Source organism: Triticum aestivum, chromosome 1D, assembly GCF_018294505.1.
Source record: "Triticum aestivum cultivar Chinese Spring chromosome 1D, IWGSC CS RefSeq v2.1, whole genome shotgun sequence".
Lineage (NCBI taxonomy): Eukaryota > Viridiplantae > Streptophyta > Magnoliopsida > Poales > Poaceae > Triticum > Triticum aestivum.
Genome location: NC_057796.1, coordinates 434,695,657 through 434,715,494, shown reverse-complemented (window position 1 = coordinate 434,715,494; position 19,838 = coordinate 434,695,657). Strand labels below are relative to the sequence as shown.

Sequence of the window (19,838 nt, the reverse complement as noted above, 5' to 3'; positions counted from 1 at the left end):
TTGTTTTAAAATTTGCAGGTCGCATTTGTATGTGACAAAGATGACAAAAAAAATTTGTCTCAATTTTTTCGACATTTGAAAAATCAAAAATGGGCCCGGGTGCAAATGCACCCGGGAGCCGAATTGATTTTCCGCTCACATTTCAATGTACGAACGTACGAAGCATATCATGAGCATATATAAATGTGGGTAGGACCACCAATGCCACTCCGCCGTGAGCATATAGATGGGAAGTTTGGTCAAATTCAGATAGACAAGGGTCATGTACCAAACCTTTCATTTGAGTGACGTATATTTGCTGCGGTCATCCACGGAACCTTTTCTATGCGCAAGTATTAAAGCATGAAGAAAATGCATGAGAAGTACCATGTGACGAATACAAATATATCATCACTACACATGACTCCTATTTCAACATACGGAACATATATAATGGCAATGAGAAGGTTCACGAGATACACCATATATTAATCTAGTTTTATGCCGGAAAATAATCTCACAATGAATTAAAAAAAACTAGCTGTTTTTCTTTTTCCTTTTAGCAACATGGAGACAGAAGAATAGCAGACGCAAGGAAATGGGGTGCTCTTGTGTTGCTAAACCCAACCAATGAGAAAACATAAAACTGTCCGCGCAAAAACAAAAAGCATAAAACCGTTCTGGGAGAAACAGGCAAGACTACCAATGGGTTTCCACTTTGTAAACTGGGCCAGAAGGCAGTGGCCATGAAGTGGGCTGTGGAAACACGGTGTCCGCCCCGTGCGCCTGGGCTTTTTTCTTCTTTAACGCAAAATATGCACCTACAGCGGCCCAGATATGGTCCAAAGATATTTTTTTAGAGAACTATATATGGCTCATACGTTTGGTACTGAAAAACATATAAGTACGTGTTGCTGAACTGCTATCCTTACGTGATCCGACTAATATTGCTGAGTGCTTTGCTCGGCAAGAGAAGAGTCCAGAAGCATGCATCATGCATGCATGGCACGGCACTAACTCGCCCGTACAGCTGGCGGTACGGTGCATCACTACGTACGCCTGACCCAGGCAGTGGGGCGTAGCTGAGACGCGACGCGTACGCGTACGCGCCACGCACCAGGCAATCAATGGGGTTCACGCACCGAAGCACGGGAAAGATCGACCATGTCACGGAGCTCCAGAGCCTCCTGCGGCTCGCGGCCGCCGTGCGTGACGCCTCCGCCGTTGGCCGCGTCATGGGGTTCTTGCCAGTGGCCTCAGTCGTCGGAGGCGCTAGCTAGCCCGTGCACGTGGACGCACGTGCGCCCGCCGCCGGTGGCCGAGGGTCGGCGGGGCCGAAACAGCGGCCAGCGGGGCGCGCGCCCGGAGGCCGGAGCGGTTTGCTTTTGTGCCGCCTTCCCGTTCGCCTGCTCATGTGACGATCCACCGCCCACCGGCACCGTGCCGTACGCGCGCGCGTGCGTTCCGTGCCCGGAATGGGTGCGCCCTTCTATGTCCAACGGAAAGACACCTTTCGGTTGCTGCTTCCTGATGGCCGGCGTTCGTTTTTTCTTTTGATTTTGAGATGGATGGCCGGCGTTCGAGACTAGAAATAGTAGTGCTCTCCTGGTGCGTGCGGTACGATAGTTATCCATTTCAGGCTTCAGAATTCGCGCCGAGTGACGTCTAAAATAAACCCTGAGGTTGTAGACCTGGCGTAAATGAACCCTCACTTCTAAATCCTTAAAATTGGTACCCTGTATTTACAGATCCCAGTCAATCCAAACCCTGGATGAGTAAAATCCTGTTTGTTGTAATAAAAAGGCGTGATTCCAGCCGGGGTTGATTCTACTCTCACTTACAACATGGGCCCACATGTTATATGCATCACCCTCCCCAATCAATTTGAACTCGCCTCCAGATGAGTGTGAGTGTATCGGACAGGGCCAGGTCGGCCATCGACGCCATCCTAGACGAGCTCCTGGGCGCGTCCAAGCATAAACGGCGTGCGTGGATGATGGCGCGCTATCCCGACCAGAGGAGCCCCCGCCGGCAAGCGATTGCTGCTCGTCGGGGCTAGGCTGCAAGAAAGGTGGCGTCAACGGGGCGAGGATGCCGCCACGGATGCCACCAACAGCGCATGAACATGAAGAAGTATATTAACGGGAAGACCGGCGGCTTGGCCTCCGCGGCGAGCACCGCCGCCATGTCCATCAACGGAGTGTTGGCTCTGTCGAGATTAACAGCGAAGTACACCTAGATTACTATGAGACAAGGCAAGAAAAATATCACAAGGTTCTGTTGGAATCCATCGGTATCCGGCGTCTCGCGTGTGTGTACCCAGAAGAGATAATCTAATCCATCAAGCCAGACTCACTGACTCACGTACTAGTTCGTGCTTGTACAGGACTATATCAAGCCAGCCCTGTACGCATGTGCCTTCCGGCAACACTTCAATGCTAAATTGATGCTCGTTGATACAGAAGAAGTTCAGGTGGCTCTGGTCGTCTTCGCCTTTGCCGTGCGTGCCCACGCCTGGAGATTTGTCGTCGCGGACGGCGGCGAGCCTCCGAGACACAGCGTCGACGAAGCCAAGGGAGATGTTGAGCTTGGTCCGGTGATCCCTAATGGCGTCCTTCATCCTCTTGATGACGAACAGCTCTGCGCCGTTGGCGTGCTGGGCTCCTAGCTCCTCACCGGCCACGGCTGCCATGGCCATCATGGCCTGCGTGCTCACCGGATGGCAGCAGGCACTCCCGGGATGCATCTTCAATCAGGATTGTGCAGCGAGGAAGATGGCTATGGTGTTTTGACCCGCGTGACATGAGACAAGCGAGTTTCGGGTAGGATTGTGCTTTTCCCAGTCTGCCAAACATATGTGGGGTTAGGATAGACCGGGATCGAAGAGGTTGGGGTACCGATTTTAGGGATTTGGAGGTGAGGGTTCATCTACATTGACCCCTACAACCTCAGGGTTTATTTTAGACTTCACTCATTCGCACCCGGAAGTGGAACGAACCAGCAACCACGCCGTACGTGCAGTGCTGCCCGCCGCATTTCGTTCATCTCAAGAACTGGCCGCTATCGTGCATGTAAACCTCTGTGTTGGTACTGTGTTAAGAAAAATGAGTCGGGTCACATGTTGGATGATGCATATCCACATATCCGAAGTGCCAAAGAACTGTAGGATGCGCTTGAATCCAAGTTTGGCTCCACCGACGATGATGGTGAACTGTATGTTATAGAGCAGTTCACTGGCAATAGAATGGTTGAAAACCATTCTGTGACCGAACAAGCGCATGATGTGTACAAAATGGCAAACAAACTCAAACTCCTTAAGTGTGTATCACAAGAACAGTTTGTTGTCATGAGCATAGTTTCTAAGCTTACTCCTTCGTGGAGGTACTTTTACACTTTTATGAAACACCAGAGACGAGAGGGAACGGATGAGAGTCTCTTTGGATATTTGGAAGTTTAAGAGAAGACAAGGACAAAGGTGACAGAGTCGAATCAGCCGATCTTGGGGTAGGGGGTCCTGAGCTAGTAGCTTTTGACACGATGGTAATAGAGACATGAGGTTTTACCCTGGTTCGGCTCTCCAAGAGAGAAAAGTTTTTATTGTATTGATTTGGGATGGAGTACAAAGTATATGAGATCTACCACGAGATCGTTGCGTGTCGTGTATGAGCCCTACCCCTTGGTTTATATAGGTAGGGGGTCAAGGGTTACAACCAAGTCGGTCTTAAACTGGCATTCAAGTTAAAGACGCTCCTCAGATCTTCCAAACTATTCTTCGTCTTCAATCGTCGGTCTTGAAAATTGCTTCAACAATTCTCCTCATATCCGACTTCTTGATTGTTTAAGCGTGTCTGAAGAGTTTCTATGCTCGCCTTTTCTTCCGACGAGTGCCTCATCATTCTTGCACCGGTCCAGATGTCGGAAATCTTCCCAGGCGGTTTTATCCTTATCTGTGAACTATTCCCGCGCTTGATCTGGTCCCACTCTAATAGCACATGCCAATCTTGTATGTTAGCCTATGTGTCGGCCAGGTGTTCTCGTCCCGACGGGAAACATAACGTCCAGACGTGAGTAAGGCTGGCCATAGTGGGGGTAACATAAGTAGTATCATGCACTTGGCACTCGTAAACATGCTTATGTGGCAGGCAATTAAAGAAGAGAGAGATGATTATAGTAACATAGGTAGATAACGTAACATAATAAATGTGATGCTACTATGTGTCATGCATGTCAATAAATGAGACCACCTATGATACTATGCACTATAGAAGTAGTAACATAGACTAGTAACATGCATATGTTACTAGTCTAAGTTACTCCCCACTATGACCAGCCTAAGGGCCATACCCATCGTTACGTCTTATCAAAAAGTGAGAGTGAGCTTCAACGCATTAATTAACCTATTGTCCCCTCGATTTTCTACGTAAATGCATGGGAGGACTACGGAATAATGCCCCAAAGCTTGGGTGTGCCGCCACCGCTTCGCAAATAATCCCTGCATTAGAGGGGTGCGGCCGCGAGGAGAATTTTTTTCACCTTCTTAGAATTATCTGGCCCCGGTCTTCCTCCTTGAGCTCTCTTAGGTCCTCCCCATCTCTTTGCTTCCTACCGTTGCTTTCCACAAAGGGCAGGTCACCACCAACAAAAGAGATTCGGGATAGCGGGTTCCGCCACTACCTCATCCTCGCGCATAGCCGGCAACATCGAGGGGGAGTGGAAGCATTGCACTGTGACCCAAGGCCGGCTAGACCAGCCATCTCGCGCTGGCTACTGTCGCCGCCAGAGGTCACCTACGCACGCCCATGGCTGATCGCAATCGATCAATATTTCTTTCAATAACGCTCTCCCAATCGTCGAGAGAATGAGTGTATACTTCGTCACATTCCTTATCAGGGGCTTGCATTTTTCAACTCACCCTTTTCTGAGGGGATTGTTGCATTTTTTGGCCTCCAATTGCAACACCTTTCTCCCAACTCCATCCTTCACATACCGTGTTTTTTCATTTGAACAATTATTTTTTCGAAAAAATGGTTGAATTATAATACACACACTTAATAATCTCATTTGGCATTTGCTAGCGACTATGTTCCATACTTCAAGCAATTGTTTGAACCACAATATTTTGAAAATATCTATTTTCATGTGTGTATAGCTTATGCACATGCCTTATGCATGTATTTTCTTTTTATGATACTAAAAATATGAGATGAATCACATGATTGTAAAATATACAGTTACTTAATGATAGACAGATTATTCATTTCATAACATGATATGTTGTAGTTAATATTCATGTCAACTCAAAAATATTAATCAAGTTTATTGGACTTATTTTTACAAAATGTTATTTTACTGTAATCTCTTGTAAACTTTGTCCTCTGAAGTTTGTAGATACTCACGCAATCCTTTGTAAACTCATAATCAATAATATTGTGTTGTCACATATCAGATGTTAGTCACATTTTCCACTAAGTGGCAATAGATAAATTATGTCTTTATTGTATGTTCATTGTGCTGATGTCATATTGGGGGTGATTTTATTGCTTAAAAGAACAACACACTCTTATGGCATATTAATTATGTGTAGTTTTAGCTTTGTTATGACAGATCAAAGAGTGTAGGGTATACATGTTTCGATCTTGAAGCTTTACTCGCATGCGTGATTTCAACTTAGTCAGAAATGTTTACATCATTCACTTGGTACAATTATAGTTGTGTTGTAGAATGCATGAGCTAACACAAAACCATAAATGAATATACATTATCTTGATTAATATATTATGAGATGTCACTCTACAAAGTTTAATTACATTCAATACCATATGAAAATCTTTATATTTTTCTCGCTCGCTTCATGCTTCACTAACATAACAATGTTCAATGGCATAAATTTTTGTCTTACTACTATATCTACTAATCTAGAAGTTAATGTTCCTCTCCTGTTACTTATTAGATATTGTTGGACATCATGCTACGTTAGTGTTAGAGGCAGTAGTTTAATATTTTCTATTCTTCATTCATTTTTGCATGTGCATTCGAATTGCATGATGGTTCTGTTTATTCAAATGAAGAATTCTAGGGCAGACGCGTTTAAACATGCAACATAATTAACAGGAGGAAACAACTTTCATGTTGAAATTCTAAACAAAAATGGGTATTCAGAAGAAACAGCTTCATACTCGATGTTGGTAGGAAAATGTATTTTTGTAGCTAGGCATAATTCCTTGATCACTCTCCCGAAAAAGAGATGTATCATTTCCCATCGGTTAGCAATGACTAGGTGCTTCCTTTGAGCAATCATACAAATTGTTGGTATTTTTATCAATGTGAGTTTAATTTTATTTTTGTACACTACTTTAGCTTTTGCAAATTTCTTCCATGATACAACTATTTGTGATATGAAAAATAACTTTTGCAAATATCTTTCGTGATATAATTATTTGTGATATCAATAATAACAAAACTATACATTTGATTTACGGCATGTATAAAGAAGTAAATATTTATGGAAAATTGTTTTGATGAAATCTCATTTTATTTTGTTAGCATTTGTTCCTACACTCAAATATTTTGCTAATCGGTAGTTAATATTTTACCACAAATGTGCATGGCGATATTTTTCGTAAACTTTGACTTTGTAAGTTTGTTGATATTTATCATTATACTTGTATTTTTGTTACAAAAGCAGGGGCTTTATGCAAGACTCTTAAACAAAACAGAGGAGATATGTGATAAACAAAAATAGTGCAATCTAAGATGCCTCGCATAACTACAGTCCCCAAAAGAAGTGGAACCATAATATTTGTGTATTATGTATGTCTATTTAATATTTATTTCCCGCTTTGTGATAAGATAAAGGCAAGTTCCAAATGCATATAATACTATTTTAAAATATATTATGTTTTCATGTAAATTGCCCACCTTTACTCCAATTTCGTATCATACTATTGACTATTTTTTGTGTGTGCATATTTCCAAAATTAAATGGGAAACAAGGAATAAATCTAGATGTCTCCATATGACATTAACGACCATTTTATAATGCATGACATTAAATAAAAAAAATGTTGCGTGTAAGCCCGAATCTCAACTCCACTTAGTCATGTAATGTCAGCGAGCAAATTATCATCTAGCTCGGGAGCTAAATTTTGATTCTATGTAACAATATATTGTCACAAACAAATGAATATACGTCCAACGTTATTATCAATGAAACAATAAATTTTATTTTAAAACACATTCACCTTAGTAAGGATGACACCTCGCAGTAAATTCAACACCACGAAGATGAGATAGCGGTGAGAGAAAATTATACAAGCAGCTAAATTATAATTAAGCTTTAGAGAGTTCATTAATATATGATATATTAAAAGTACGTGACTATCTAACAAAAAAAGATAAATAAGCTATAGAATCCCATAAATTAGAAACATTTGATCATCAATTAAACAAATTAGCCGATCACAACCGATGGAACTCCAAATAGAAAGTTCAAAATAATTACCCACTTATATCCTAGATTATTCAGGTGGGCAACATCTCTATTTTTTTATTTCTTGCAAACATTATTTGTCCCTAAAGAAAAATCCAGTCATTACGTGTAGCAACACCAGATGTTACTAAGTTACTCGAGAGCATAGGAATTGTTACATCCATTAAACATCTTGGTGGAGCATAACTTGGATTCAAGGCAAATATTATGAATTGAAATATTTTGTTAAACCAACAACTAACCCACCTCCTTCACCATGGGAATATGTGAGGCTCAACACTATGACACATAATATTGTAATATCTTTAGTGTTTTTCATAGTCATCATACAAAAAAAGTTGATTTCAAAGTTATTCTATAATCTATGATGCGAGGAATCATAAATAAAACATTTTTTTGGAAATAAATAATTGATATTTAAGGTGTTGCCTGCGCATCTGCGTGGGCCACTTTGCTAGTTATCTTGTAAAAGAAAAATAGTTTCATCAACATATTGCAGCATATTAACCCCTTTATCAAGATTTTCTACAAGGACCCCTTTCACAAAATCATTTTGTTTTGCTTTCTCCATGATAATGACTAAAGCACCAGCTGCAAAATCAAAGAGCAGAGGGATAGAGCAACCCCTGTCTTAGGCCCTTGTGGAGTTTGTAGTATGGCCATATAGTGGCATTGACTTTGATACCTACATGCCCCATAGTTTTCATAATCCAATCACACCATTTATCATTTTTTTTAGTTTTAGCATTTGACAGAAAAAAGGCCATTTAATTTTTTTTAAACAAAGATCATTCTGCTTTTTGTGACAGATAGAGTTTAAAGCTTCATGTAGCACCGGTACTCCCTCCATTATATATCTTTCTTTTATGAAGGCAGACTGGTCAGGAGAAATAATGGGATTGACCACTATACTAAGCTTGTGCATCAGAACTTTTGGAATAATTTTGAAGGTGGCATTAAGTAAACAAATTGGCCTGAGTTTTCGAATTTGTTTAGCACCTTTAGATTTAGGCACAAAGTAATTATCCCATAGTTTAGCCTATTAATATCCAGGTCTCCTATATGGAAGTCGCCTAAAAGTTTTCAAAAATCTCATTTAACTAAATCCCAAAAATGCTGATAAAATTCCGTTGACAGACCAACAGGTCCAGGGCTCTTGTTTTTCCATCTGGAAAACCACAGAATGCAGTCCATCCATAGTAAAAGGCTGTTAATTTTTCAGCCTCTAAGCCAAAAATTTCAGTATCATTTTGAATATTCAGAGAAATAGTTGTCTCCACAGCATTGCCAAATAACTTTTTATAAAATCAATGATGTATTTAGGAAGATTACCCTCTCCTTCAATTATTCCTTCTTTCTGTTCTAGAGTAATAGTTATATTTTTCCTCTTCCTTTCGTTAACTTTGGCATGATAGTATCTAGTGTTACAATCTCATTTCTTAATTTATTTTACTTGTATCTTCGTGATCATTTCAATTCCTCTTGTTAAAAAAAATTCACATCTTGAATTTTTCTGCATATTTTGTCATGAGCAGTCAGCCCGACCGTTTGGGCCGAGTTCACTAGGTCCGGGTGGGTGACAACTTTCTATCCAAGCAGTGACTGGACATGTCACCCGGACGTCCGAGGCGGATCCGAGAGCTCCGGTTGTAGATGCTCTTAATTAAATTACCGCGCGCAGAACAAAAGCAGTGGTGGCTTTGCTTGCGACGGAATCATCCAGAGATGGCCGGCCGGGGCCGTACCCGTGTGTCTGTTGGTTCAACTTCAAGCGGTAGCTAGCGTCAGACTTGGCCAAGCAGATGGCACCATACGGCCACAGCCATTACCTCGCGCCGCGAACCGTACAAGGCGTGAAACGAAGCTTTCGGCGGTCAGCTCCGTGCAAGCGTGCGTACGCACGCAGCGACCATCCAAGAAAAAAGGTGGCCCGGATGAACGAACGAACGAACGAGGCGCCACGCCGCTGCCGACCAAGAGCGGCAGTCGGCCACTCACCGGAGAACGAATCCATCCAACAGGGCCGCACCAAAAACAATTTACATACTACGGCGAAGTGGTTGGATCCGATCTCTCGCAGCCACCACGCAGCCCGCCCGGCCCACTCACTGAGAACGCTGCTAGCTTAGCTGACACTGAAAAGATATTTACTCTAGAGCTAGGCGCCGCTGACGTATCGGCTTTCAATTGCCTCGGCACACAGGGCCAGTGAGGCTGTTGACGATGATGATGCCGACGCTGTAAAAGAAAAAAGAAATTCGTTAAGCATCTGCTCCGAGGAACAATTTACGGCGGGCGGCCGCGTGCGAGATTCGCACCGTCACGTGCGCCTTTCGCTCCCCTCCACTCTCTCCTCCTATGCCATGCTCGGCCCGGGCCTCGGGTTCGGTTGGACACACCCTAGTCGTGTCACTTTGTGCGCGCCAGCCAGCCAGCGTGCGTGCGTGCCCTCCCCCTTATCATACCATTTGTTTTGTTTGATCGATCGATGGATGGATGGATTCAACACCACAGGGGCAGGGCAGAGGCATCATCATCCTGCTCGCCCAAACACAGACAAGATTGGAAATCACATGCGAGCCTGGAGCCTCGAGCTACTAGCAACCTTTGCTCAATCTCACTAGTTACTTTTGCAGAATTGCTTTCAAAGAAAAACACTGCTGCACGTTGCTGTTTGCTGCTGCTGTTGTTTCCTCTTGTTCTAGAATCTAGGCTATGAACCCTGCACTGACTGCATTACAAGAAAATGAAGAAGAAACTCTATGGAAAAGCAAAAAAGAAAAAGGCTATGAAAAAAGAAGAGAAGGAAAACAAACTGCACTACACCCTAGGATTAGTTTCTAAGGAACTCGAGAGCTGAGCTGACTGAGAAACACGGAGAGTGTAGCAAGCAAGCAAGCATACAGGTCTCTGGAAAAAGGTAAATTAAAATCCGGAGAAACAACAACTCCTAGGAAAAAAGTTTTAGCTGGGCTGGGCTGGCTGGCTCTTCTTCTTGCTGAATTATTGCTGCTGGGGCTAACGAAACGATCCTCCTCCTAGGCGAGCCGGGCGGCGCTGGCTAGCTAAGCTAGGCTAGATGAGCTGCCGGTGGTCGGGCCCTATGCGGTTGCGGATGAGGAACTCGTCCGCGCCGCCGCCCAGGCGCGGCCCGTCGAACAGCAGCGGGCCCGGCACCTGGAACCCCAGGCCCGGCCCCAGCTGCTGCGGCGGCGGCGGCTGGTGCTGGGAATGGTGCAGCAGCTGCTGGGGCGGTGTGTCCTTCTGGCGCCGCAGCTCCACCACCTTGCGGTGCGAGTTGGAGTGCTTGGACGGCACGAACGTCGGGCTCGCCGCCGGCCGGTACTCCGGCACCAGCCGCCCGGACTTGTACCGCACCCCGCACGCGTTGCACAGCGTCTTGGGCCCCAGCGGCCCCGTCCTCCACTGCGGCGTCTTGTCGGTTTCGCAGTGCAGGCACCGCCGCCCCTCCGCGGCCGCGGCCTCCGCGGCGGTCATGGCGGGCGCGGCCGGCGCCTCCTTCTTCTTGGACGACTTGGCGGGCTTCTTGTTCGGGAAGAGCGGGAACGCCGTCCCGGACTCGGACGGCGAGATGACGGCGGACGCCGGGGAGGGCGGCGAGGCCGGCGCCGGCGGGAGCACGAGCAGGCGGGAGGACCAGTTGCAGGGCGCGACGCGGGACCGCTTGCTGCGCGCCTTGCCCGGCACGGACACCTGCCCGGCGTGCGCGTCCGAGCGCCACAAGGCCGTACCGGCGCCACCACCGGCACAAGGCTGCACCGGCGCGGCGGGCGCGCGCGGCGGCGCCGTCTGGGACGAGGCCGAGGGGATGCCGGAGATGAGCTGCAGCTTGCGGAGGTCCTCGGTGGGGAAGTTGTCGTCGCCCATGTAGTTGGACAGCCATTCCAGCTCCGCCAACTGGTCGTACTGCAAATCCACAGGCACACAGCACACAATTTTCAGGAATGGAACGAGACGGGCGCCGCGCAATTAACTCGGAAATGATAATAAATTGATGTTGCTATTTAGGATGTTGCTATTTCCGGCCGCGGGTTTCATCGGTTACTATTTGCGGGAGACGTCACTCCAAAAGCTGCCTTCATTCATGGGGTGGGGTGGGGTGGGGTGGGGCGAGTGTTAATGGGGGGAGACGAACGCATTGACCGTTCCAGCTAGCCATGGAAATTCCGAGTAATTCGTTCGCCAGAAATTGATAAATTTGTTCGCCAACGAAGGAATAAGGCGTGAATTAATGGACATGGGAGGGTAAGAGGAGAAGAATTAATAATTACCGGCTCGCAGAGGCCGCCGGAGAAGTCGCCGTCGGCGAGGCCGCCGGAGAGGGAGTTGCTGCAGCTGTCGACGGCGGTGACCGTGGACGAGTCGGCCGACGCGTTCCCGGCGCCGCCGCCGGCCTCGCCGGCGCTACAGTCCGCGGCCCCGTCGGCGAACCCCGCCGCGTCGTCCTCCTCGTCGTCGTCGCAGGGCAGGTCGAGGAGGTCGTCGACGAGGAACACGTCGCCGGCGCCGGCCTCCTTCTTGACCTCCCTTAGGGCACCGCCGCCGCCCGCGCACTCGGCCGCCGCCTCCATCCAAATCCAAACAAACAGAACAAAACGAAACGAAATCCCTCCTCCTCCTCCTCCTCCTCCTCCTCCCCGGACGAATTCTACCGGTTTCCGACGGCCGTCGCCCCCGGAATTATTTTTTCCCTGGGTGGAGGCGGGCGGAAAAGACGCGAGGCGGAGAGAGAGAGTAGGGTTTAATCGGGGAGGGGGAGCGGAGTGGAGGAGAGAGATGGGAGGGGGAGGGGGAGGGGTCAAGCTCGGCTGAACGATTCTTTAGGAGTAAATAAAGCCAGAGCCACTGGCTCTTCTCTGGAATGGCCTGCTGGCTGGGCCTGACCCTGGCGGTGGAGGCCACCCTTAAAAGCCTGTTAAATCGGGGTTTTACACGGCGGTGAGGGAGAGGAAAAGGAAACAGCTCCCCGATTTATGGTCCCGGGGAAGACGACATCTGCATGACAGCAGTAGCGCCACCATGCAGTGCAGCATCATGTGCTCGTCGCCTTCATGTACGGCAACATCGGGTTGATTGGATCATTTTTGGTGAGTTAGAATTGGTTTTTTATGAGCGTTTTGATTGTAATTTGCTTCATGGCAAAAGGCAAATTTGCTAGCAAGCATTGAATCGCTTCTTTAATTCAAAGATCCACATTAGGGGTTTTTATTGAGGATTTACACTGTGTTGGTTTTTGTACAAAATCATTCTACAAAAACCGCCGCGATCGGGGCACGATCAAGGGGAGGTAGCATTACACGATGCTCGCAACACTACAGAATAGTTGGAGTACATATGCGTGTACCGTTCGACTATGTACCTCACTCGGCTATGTAGCGTGCATTACATGAGATAGAGTGTTACCAGCTCATGCTTCCTCGTGGGTCGCCCCCTCTTGTAGTCGCCGCCATCCCCCCCCCCTCCCCCCTCGCCTTCTCCATCTATCTCACACTCGTGTCAATGTGCTCCACATCGTCAATTCCGCCGCCCCCACCCCCCTATCTTCAGTCTTAGCATCTCATGTCGTGCTGCCTCCTCAAATGGTGCTCCCTCCCTTCCACCGCCGGACAAATCAAAGCATCGCCGCACTCCTAATCATATGGTTCTTCACGCGTCACTTGGTGTATTCGTCTAGAGCCCCGTTCAAGCTCGCCGCCACATGTCATCGCCAATCTTCCCCCATCAAGGTCAGATGATATGCTCTTTGTTCTTCCCTCTCTACTCCCCCCTTTTCATCTCTCTTCCTAGTTCGTTTTCCTCCTCTGGTGCTCATTCCCTCGCTCATCTCCCCTTGCATCATCGCCTCCCTAAACGTCGTACTCATTCGACATGTTCGCTCCATTGAACATAATACCGAACATCCGACATCAAGATTATTCAAACTTTTACTATCCACCATAGCTCTTTATCAATTTTTGGTAAAAAAAACACCCATAGCCCCTAAACCCACCCTGCCATACTGCACCAGGGATGGATCACTCCTGGTGGACCCCACCAACCCCACTGAGCCATGCACACATTGTCCACGCAGCACTAGCAATCAGTGCTTTGCCGTTGAAAAAGCTTTGCGAGCCTCACGTCGTTGGCACCACCACTACACTACAGAGGCCGCCCCTAAAGCTAAAACCGACGCCCAGGATCTCGCCCACGTTGCGCCTCCGTGGAAGCCGCGCACGTCACGCTCCCCCTCTCGTGCGACCACGTACGCACCACGTGGGCCGCCCCGCCGCTAACCGCTCCGTCGCCGTTGGATTCGCGCAGCCCACCGCGTGGCCGCCATCGGAGCGGGCCGCTGGGCCGGCGGGTCGAGGCGAGAGCAGCCCCCCGGGGCCTGCAGGGCCGTTGATCCCGAGGTGGATTGGCCTCGGGAGGCGTGACCAGTGTTGGCGTCGGTTTTGTTTGATTGGCAGTTTTTTTTTTGCCTTTTTTTTCCAGAAAATTGTATATTTATTTTTGTCGTTGGGAAGGGCGATGCGCCGGCGTGTTGATAAAGCACGATCTTAACCTAATCGCGTGGTTGAATCATTAGCGTGGCTAGGTACCCGTGAACAAGTGAAAACTATAGCGGGAACAAAATTCCAAGGTAACCTACTTTGCTTTAACCTTTTGTGCTCCGTGTAGTATGCTGAGAGGAATGGGGTGAAGATACCGTGTTTACTTTTTGTGGATGCGTTTTTTGCTGTGCTATATTTTTGGTTAAGCTTAACTTAATCTAGCAACAAATATACGACATACTAGAAACATCTAGTACATTCTTCTATGGACTGATAACACATGTCAACAAAGAGAGGTTCAAAAACACAAAGAATTAATCTTAAATTCCGATGCAGCAGCGTCAACAATGGTGGTGAAGACAAGGTGTTGTCCACCATAGAGTAAGTAGTGACAGTAGACGAACCAGTCAATGTAGTTGGTCGGAAGGGAGTAGTCGCATTGAGATGCTCTCCAAAAATCTTATCTCTGCTTACCCAATGCATGTCCTCAAGAGACGCGGCTTCGGAGGCGTGCTCTCTGGAGCTATGCATGTAGTCATCAAGAAGGGATCGCCAGAAAAAACATCACAATAACACGATGAGCTTGGTCGGTGTTTGTGTAGTTGTCTCAACATACATATTATTTTCTTTTTTCTCACTTGGATGACTTGTTGTATGGACTTCGGTTGATGCTTTATTTATAAAACGAAGCAAAAGTCTATTTCAAGAATAATCTAGACAAAAAAAATTAAAGGTTCAATGGTCGATGGACCTTGATGTAATTTTTATTACATTTGGGGTGCTTCATACTTCCGACAAACTCTTATACTCCATCCGGTCCTTTTTACTCCGCGTATTATATTGTTGTCAAGTCAATCTTTGTAAAATTTGACCAAATTTATATTAAAAAACATCAACATCTGTAATACCAGATACATATACTATGAAACTACATTTCATAGTGAACGTCAAACAATATTGATTTGGCATTATGAGTGTTGATGCATTTTACTATAAATTTGGTCAAAGTAGAGATACTTTGACTTTAAACAAAACTTATACGCAGACTAAAAATGACCGGAGGGAGTAATTGATATGTGTCTTTTCAAAAGATAAGGAGAGAGAGAGAGAGACTGTGCCACCACACGAGCTCCGTTCCTACCCTTTTTAATTCATTAGATCCCGGCCCTAGAGGGCAAAATTGAGCAGTTTGCGAAGTCACTTGCCTTCACAAAAAGAAGGCGCAAGGCTTCTTCCTACCCTGCAGAAAATAAAAACGAAACGAAAGGGACAGTCTACATCTCCCTTCCCTTTAAAAATAGTTTGCCCGTTATTTGTCTCAGTTAACACCCAATTTTTTGAGCTCTGTTGGCGAGTTCTATTTCTGCCTCCGGAGAGCCCTTTTTTTTGAGTGGGATGCAAAGGAAGGGTAAGATAGTAAGGGATACGTCACTGAACTAACACCTAATTAATACTTAATTTATGCAATGGCCAATTGCAAAATGTGGAACTCATATGTGCATGTTTTGAAATGTATTTTTTGTAGCAAAAAAATATTTTAAAGTTGCAAGGTCGAGATACAAACGGTCACAATTATTTACCTATTTCTCGGCGGGAAATAAGAAATAATTTTTGGATTTTTTTAATGTTATAATTTTTTGGAATTCGATAGTAGGTACCCTACACGGGCCAAATACTCTATCCGCATCTTCACGTGCGCCCACGGCCCAGCTATGAAGTGAGGCGATAGGCCGGGTTTGTCCCACCGGCCACGTGAGTCCGGCGGTGTCAGGGCCATGTGATGCGGGCTCGCACGGAGGAGCGAGCACCGGGGAATGGCACGTTGGTGCTGGTCAATGGCACGTTCCTGTCGCACCCACCCACCCACGCCTCTTGCACGCGGCTGGTACACGATCGTAGCACGACGATCCCGGCGGATAGACTAATCATCCCAAGACACTTCGCGAGAACGATGCATCACTAGCCGTTAATTACTTCCGGCCATGCAGCTGCGCCGGCGACCCATCCCAAGAAGCCTCGAAGGACGACAGCGACGATTGAGAGCTTTGGTTCGGCCAGGAGCATCAGCCTGGGTTTATCATCTCATCTCATGCAAGCGCCGCTTTCTCTTTTTGCACCGATCGATACGACGACGAGTGGTTTACACGTCCGAAAGCAGAGCAGAGCACGTAACCGGGCGGCTGGGCTGATCAATCGGTAGCATGGCACTGTGGGCATATGATGGTCAGCAGCGCTGCCGTGCCGTGCCGTGCCATGCGCCGAACTTATTTTCCTGCACGACGGGAGTGCCTGCCCGAATGTGGAGCCCCGGCCAGCAGTAGGAACATGGCCTGTCCGTTACCACGCATGATAGCCGGCTCGCACTGGTACGCCCGGGGCTCGGAGTTTCACGCAGGGCGCAACGAAACGGGCAAACGCCGGACGTCAACTTTCGGTGGTTCATGCTTTGGCGCCTTCTTTCTCGATGGTAACATTGACGCTTTCACGTCCACAGCATAGAATGGAATCTAGTCCCTCCGTTCCTAACTACATAAATCTTTTTATAGATTTCAATATAGACTACATACGAATATATATAGACATAGCTTAGAATATAGATTTACTCATTTTACTTTGTATGTAGTCTATATTGAAATATCTGAAAAGGCTTAGAACTGAGGCGATACATGCGTACAATTCTTAGTAAAAAGCTTTTGTTTTCTTGTTTTGCGTTTTTGAGCCGATGAAATTGGGTTCGAGAAAAGAAAATGAAGGCCACACGGTGCACAACCCTCACTGATAGAAGACGGGCCTTTAGTCACGGTTCATAAGGGCCTTTAGTCCTGATTTCGCAACCGGGACTAAAGGCCACCACTTTTAGTCCCGGTTGTGTTACAAACCGGGACTAAAGGGGCTCCACGTGGCCGCTGTCTGGAGCGGGGCTGGAGGACCACCAACCGTGACTAAAGGAAGTTTTTCGAAGAAAAAATCACATTTTTTGAATTTTTTTAAGTTTTTTCTGATTTTCAAAATTTTGAATTATTTGACAATTTAATCTCTAATCACGCCTCCTCATTGCTTCAGTGTGGATCACTCATTCCAAATCGTCTATTCCCGGCCGGTCACCCATCCTCTCACTACTACAGCCAAAGCACGCTTAACTTTCCAATTCTGTTTCCCCTAATTTCCAAATCTACATTTGTTGTTTTCCTGACAATAGTAAGCTATTAATCCTATTAACCCTTAGGTCTTGACGTCACATTATTTAATTTTTTGAATTCCAACCAATTATTAAAATAAAATAAGTAATAATAATATTGAATTCCAATGAAAATAAAATAATTAATAATATTATTTTATTCATTTTTGCCATTTATTCATTTAATATGGCATAATTAATATCTTTAAATTTGTGAATCAAAATTTGACAAATAATATATCCATTATTATCGGAAAAATGTGAGGAATCCAAACATGACATCATTTATTTTTTTAAATAAAATTATTTCTCATATGCTGGAATCAATTGCTTCTTTAGAACCCCTTTAGTCCGGGTTGGTGTCCATCCAATCCTACCAATGAAATCTTTGATAGAACCATTCATCACTCTCTGATTAAATTAATCAAACATTGCATTTCACTAAATTAATAACTAGCAAAAATAACTAATTAAAAACTATTATAGTGATCTAGTTATAATCATAAGAAATTAAAACTAACATAGCAAGAAAGCAATATTAACTAATTACAAAAAATAAATTATTGTCAAACAACAGAAACTAATTAATTATATTAAAGTGGCAAAACGAATTACTTTTTAATATAGCAAAACTAATTTTATCAACTATAATTAAAGGTTAAACAACTATTAATACAAAACAGTAGCAAAATCAATATTAATTAATTTCTAAATTTGTTCTACTGTCGTCTAACAAGGGCATACTACAACATGTTAAAATCAACAGAAAGAACTGACTAAAAATAGTTAAAAACAACAATTAAATGACTATAACAACTATATAAGCAAAACAATATTGTTTTAAATTAAATCCTAATTTAAATTATTCTAAAAATAACCAAATAAATCTTACTGTGACAACAATCTAACATGTGACTAGGAGCAAAAAGAATTTCATTAAAAACTATTTTAAACTCAAGTTATTCACAATCTATGGTTTGAAGCAAATTTGAACAAATTCAAATTTAAACCATTCAAATTTTAAAACTAATGGCACAAACAGAAACTAGAAAAAAATTGAATATAATACAAAAAAATCACTCAAAAATATCAAATATCCTAAAAAATATAAGCAATTTAAAATAAAAACTAAAAACAGAAAACAAATGGAAAAACACAAAAGAAACTTTCAAAACCCCTTTAGTCCCGGTTTGTGTCTTCAACCGGGACTAAAGGTTGCGTTTGACCTGGGACTAAAGCTAGCCGAGCCCCGTCCGGCGTCCTAGCTGCTCGGACCAGGACTAATGTGAGCATTAGTCCCGGTTCATAACGCGACCGGGACTATTGATCCTTTCCGGCTAGGACGAAAGCCCTGTTTTCTACTAGTGCCTCAACGGCCCAGTGGGCAGGGATTAGCTTTACATCATCGTTCTGGCCTTATGGGCAGGGGAGGGGAGAGCGTATCTGGTGCACCGGGCCATTTGGTGCTACCGGTGCATCAAACTTTCTTAGGACATTTTAAAATGTTTTAAAAAATTGAAAAAAAATCTAGCACATCACCATAACATTAATGTATGCTGTCATATTCAAAACATAGCTTGAGATATAAACATGACAAATTCTTCGACCTTGAATAGTATATAACAAAAGTTGGGCTTCAGATTTGGCCCATTATCACACTAATATCAAATTCGTCATATTTGTCTCTTGAGCAATTTTTTGAATTTTGATACGAAATTTTGTGAAAACATATATTGATGTTATGCCAACGTGTTGGATTTTTTTTTCCGGATTTTTTAAACATTTTAAAATGTGCTAATGCGTCCGGTGCACCGGTAGCACCAAATGGCGCGGTGCACCAGATATGTTGTCCAGGGAAGGAAGCACAAGTTGAGCATATAGAGGATTCTCAAAGAAAAGAGAAGAAAGCTGAGCATATAGAGTGCTAAAGCATTACTACTACACCAAGAGAATCATATCCTCTGACTGTGCTGTCGAAGTGTTTAATTCAACATATCAGCTCAGCTAATCTCTAGATAGATTGCCAACAGGTTGTTCCAACGCGGAAAGCATCATGGAAACGTCACACTAGGAACCTCACGAGGGTGACAAACCAACAAACATCAGAAATCAGCCTGGTCCCTGGATGGAAGTAAGGGGATTAAGCTGAATGAGTCAACAAGCATTGTCCATAGCCAGAGGATGAGATCCCATACACCGACTGTGCTCGCTGGGGAAACAAAATCAAAACAGCGTACTGATGACAACTATGATTACTGAAAAATCAACAAGGAAATGCCGTTCCTTTTCAAAAAACACATGGAACACTGCAGTTTCAACTCTTACAATATACATATAGCACGATCACACAAGACGAGAGCATGATTAATTAGTGACTGGCGAACAAGCGGGTTGAGTTGGCCAAGGAGTAAATCACTATATGTATGGGATAAATCAAGCAATACCTGCACTTACTCGAGCAATATCTGATACGTTTTCCGGTTTCTCTGTGGCAGACTAAAGAGTATTCAGATCTCTGGTTGATTGTTGGAACGCAACACATAATCAGGAGCAACAAGGCCATTCTCAAAGAAGGTTCTACATATTCGCAAACCTTAGAAACGGCATCCATGTTACGCTAATCCTCCATCTATCAATT

General features: G+C 44.9%; 1 protein-coding gene across 1 annotated transcript; it reads right to left on the bottom strand.

Annotated features, from left to right (window-relative positions):
* Window positions 1-10,233: 10,233 nt before the first annotated feature.
* LOC123182667 (GATA transcription factor 12) lies at window positions 10,234-12,299 on the bottom strand. The gene is made up of 2 exons (XM_044595315.1): window positions 11,761-12,299; window positions 10,234-11,395 (listed from the first exon to the last, which is right to left on the bottom strand). Exons 1-2 carry the CDS (start codon window positions 12,058-12,060, stop codon window positions 10,544-10,546), a joined length of 1,152 nt encoding a protein of 383 aa, XP_044451250.1. The 5' UTR covers window positions 12,061-12,299; the 3' UTR covers window positions 10,234-10,543.
* Between the last annotated feature and the right edge of the window lie 7,539 nt (window positions 12,300-19,838).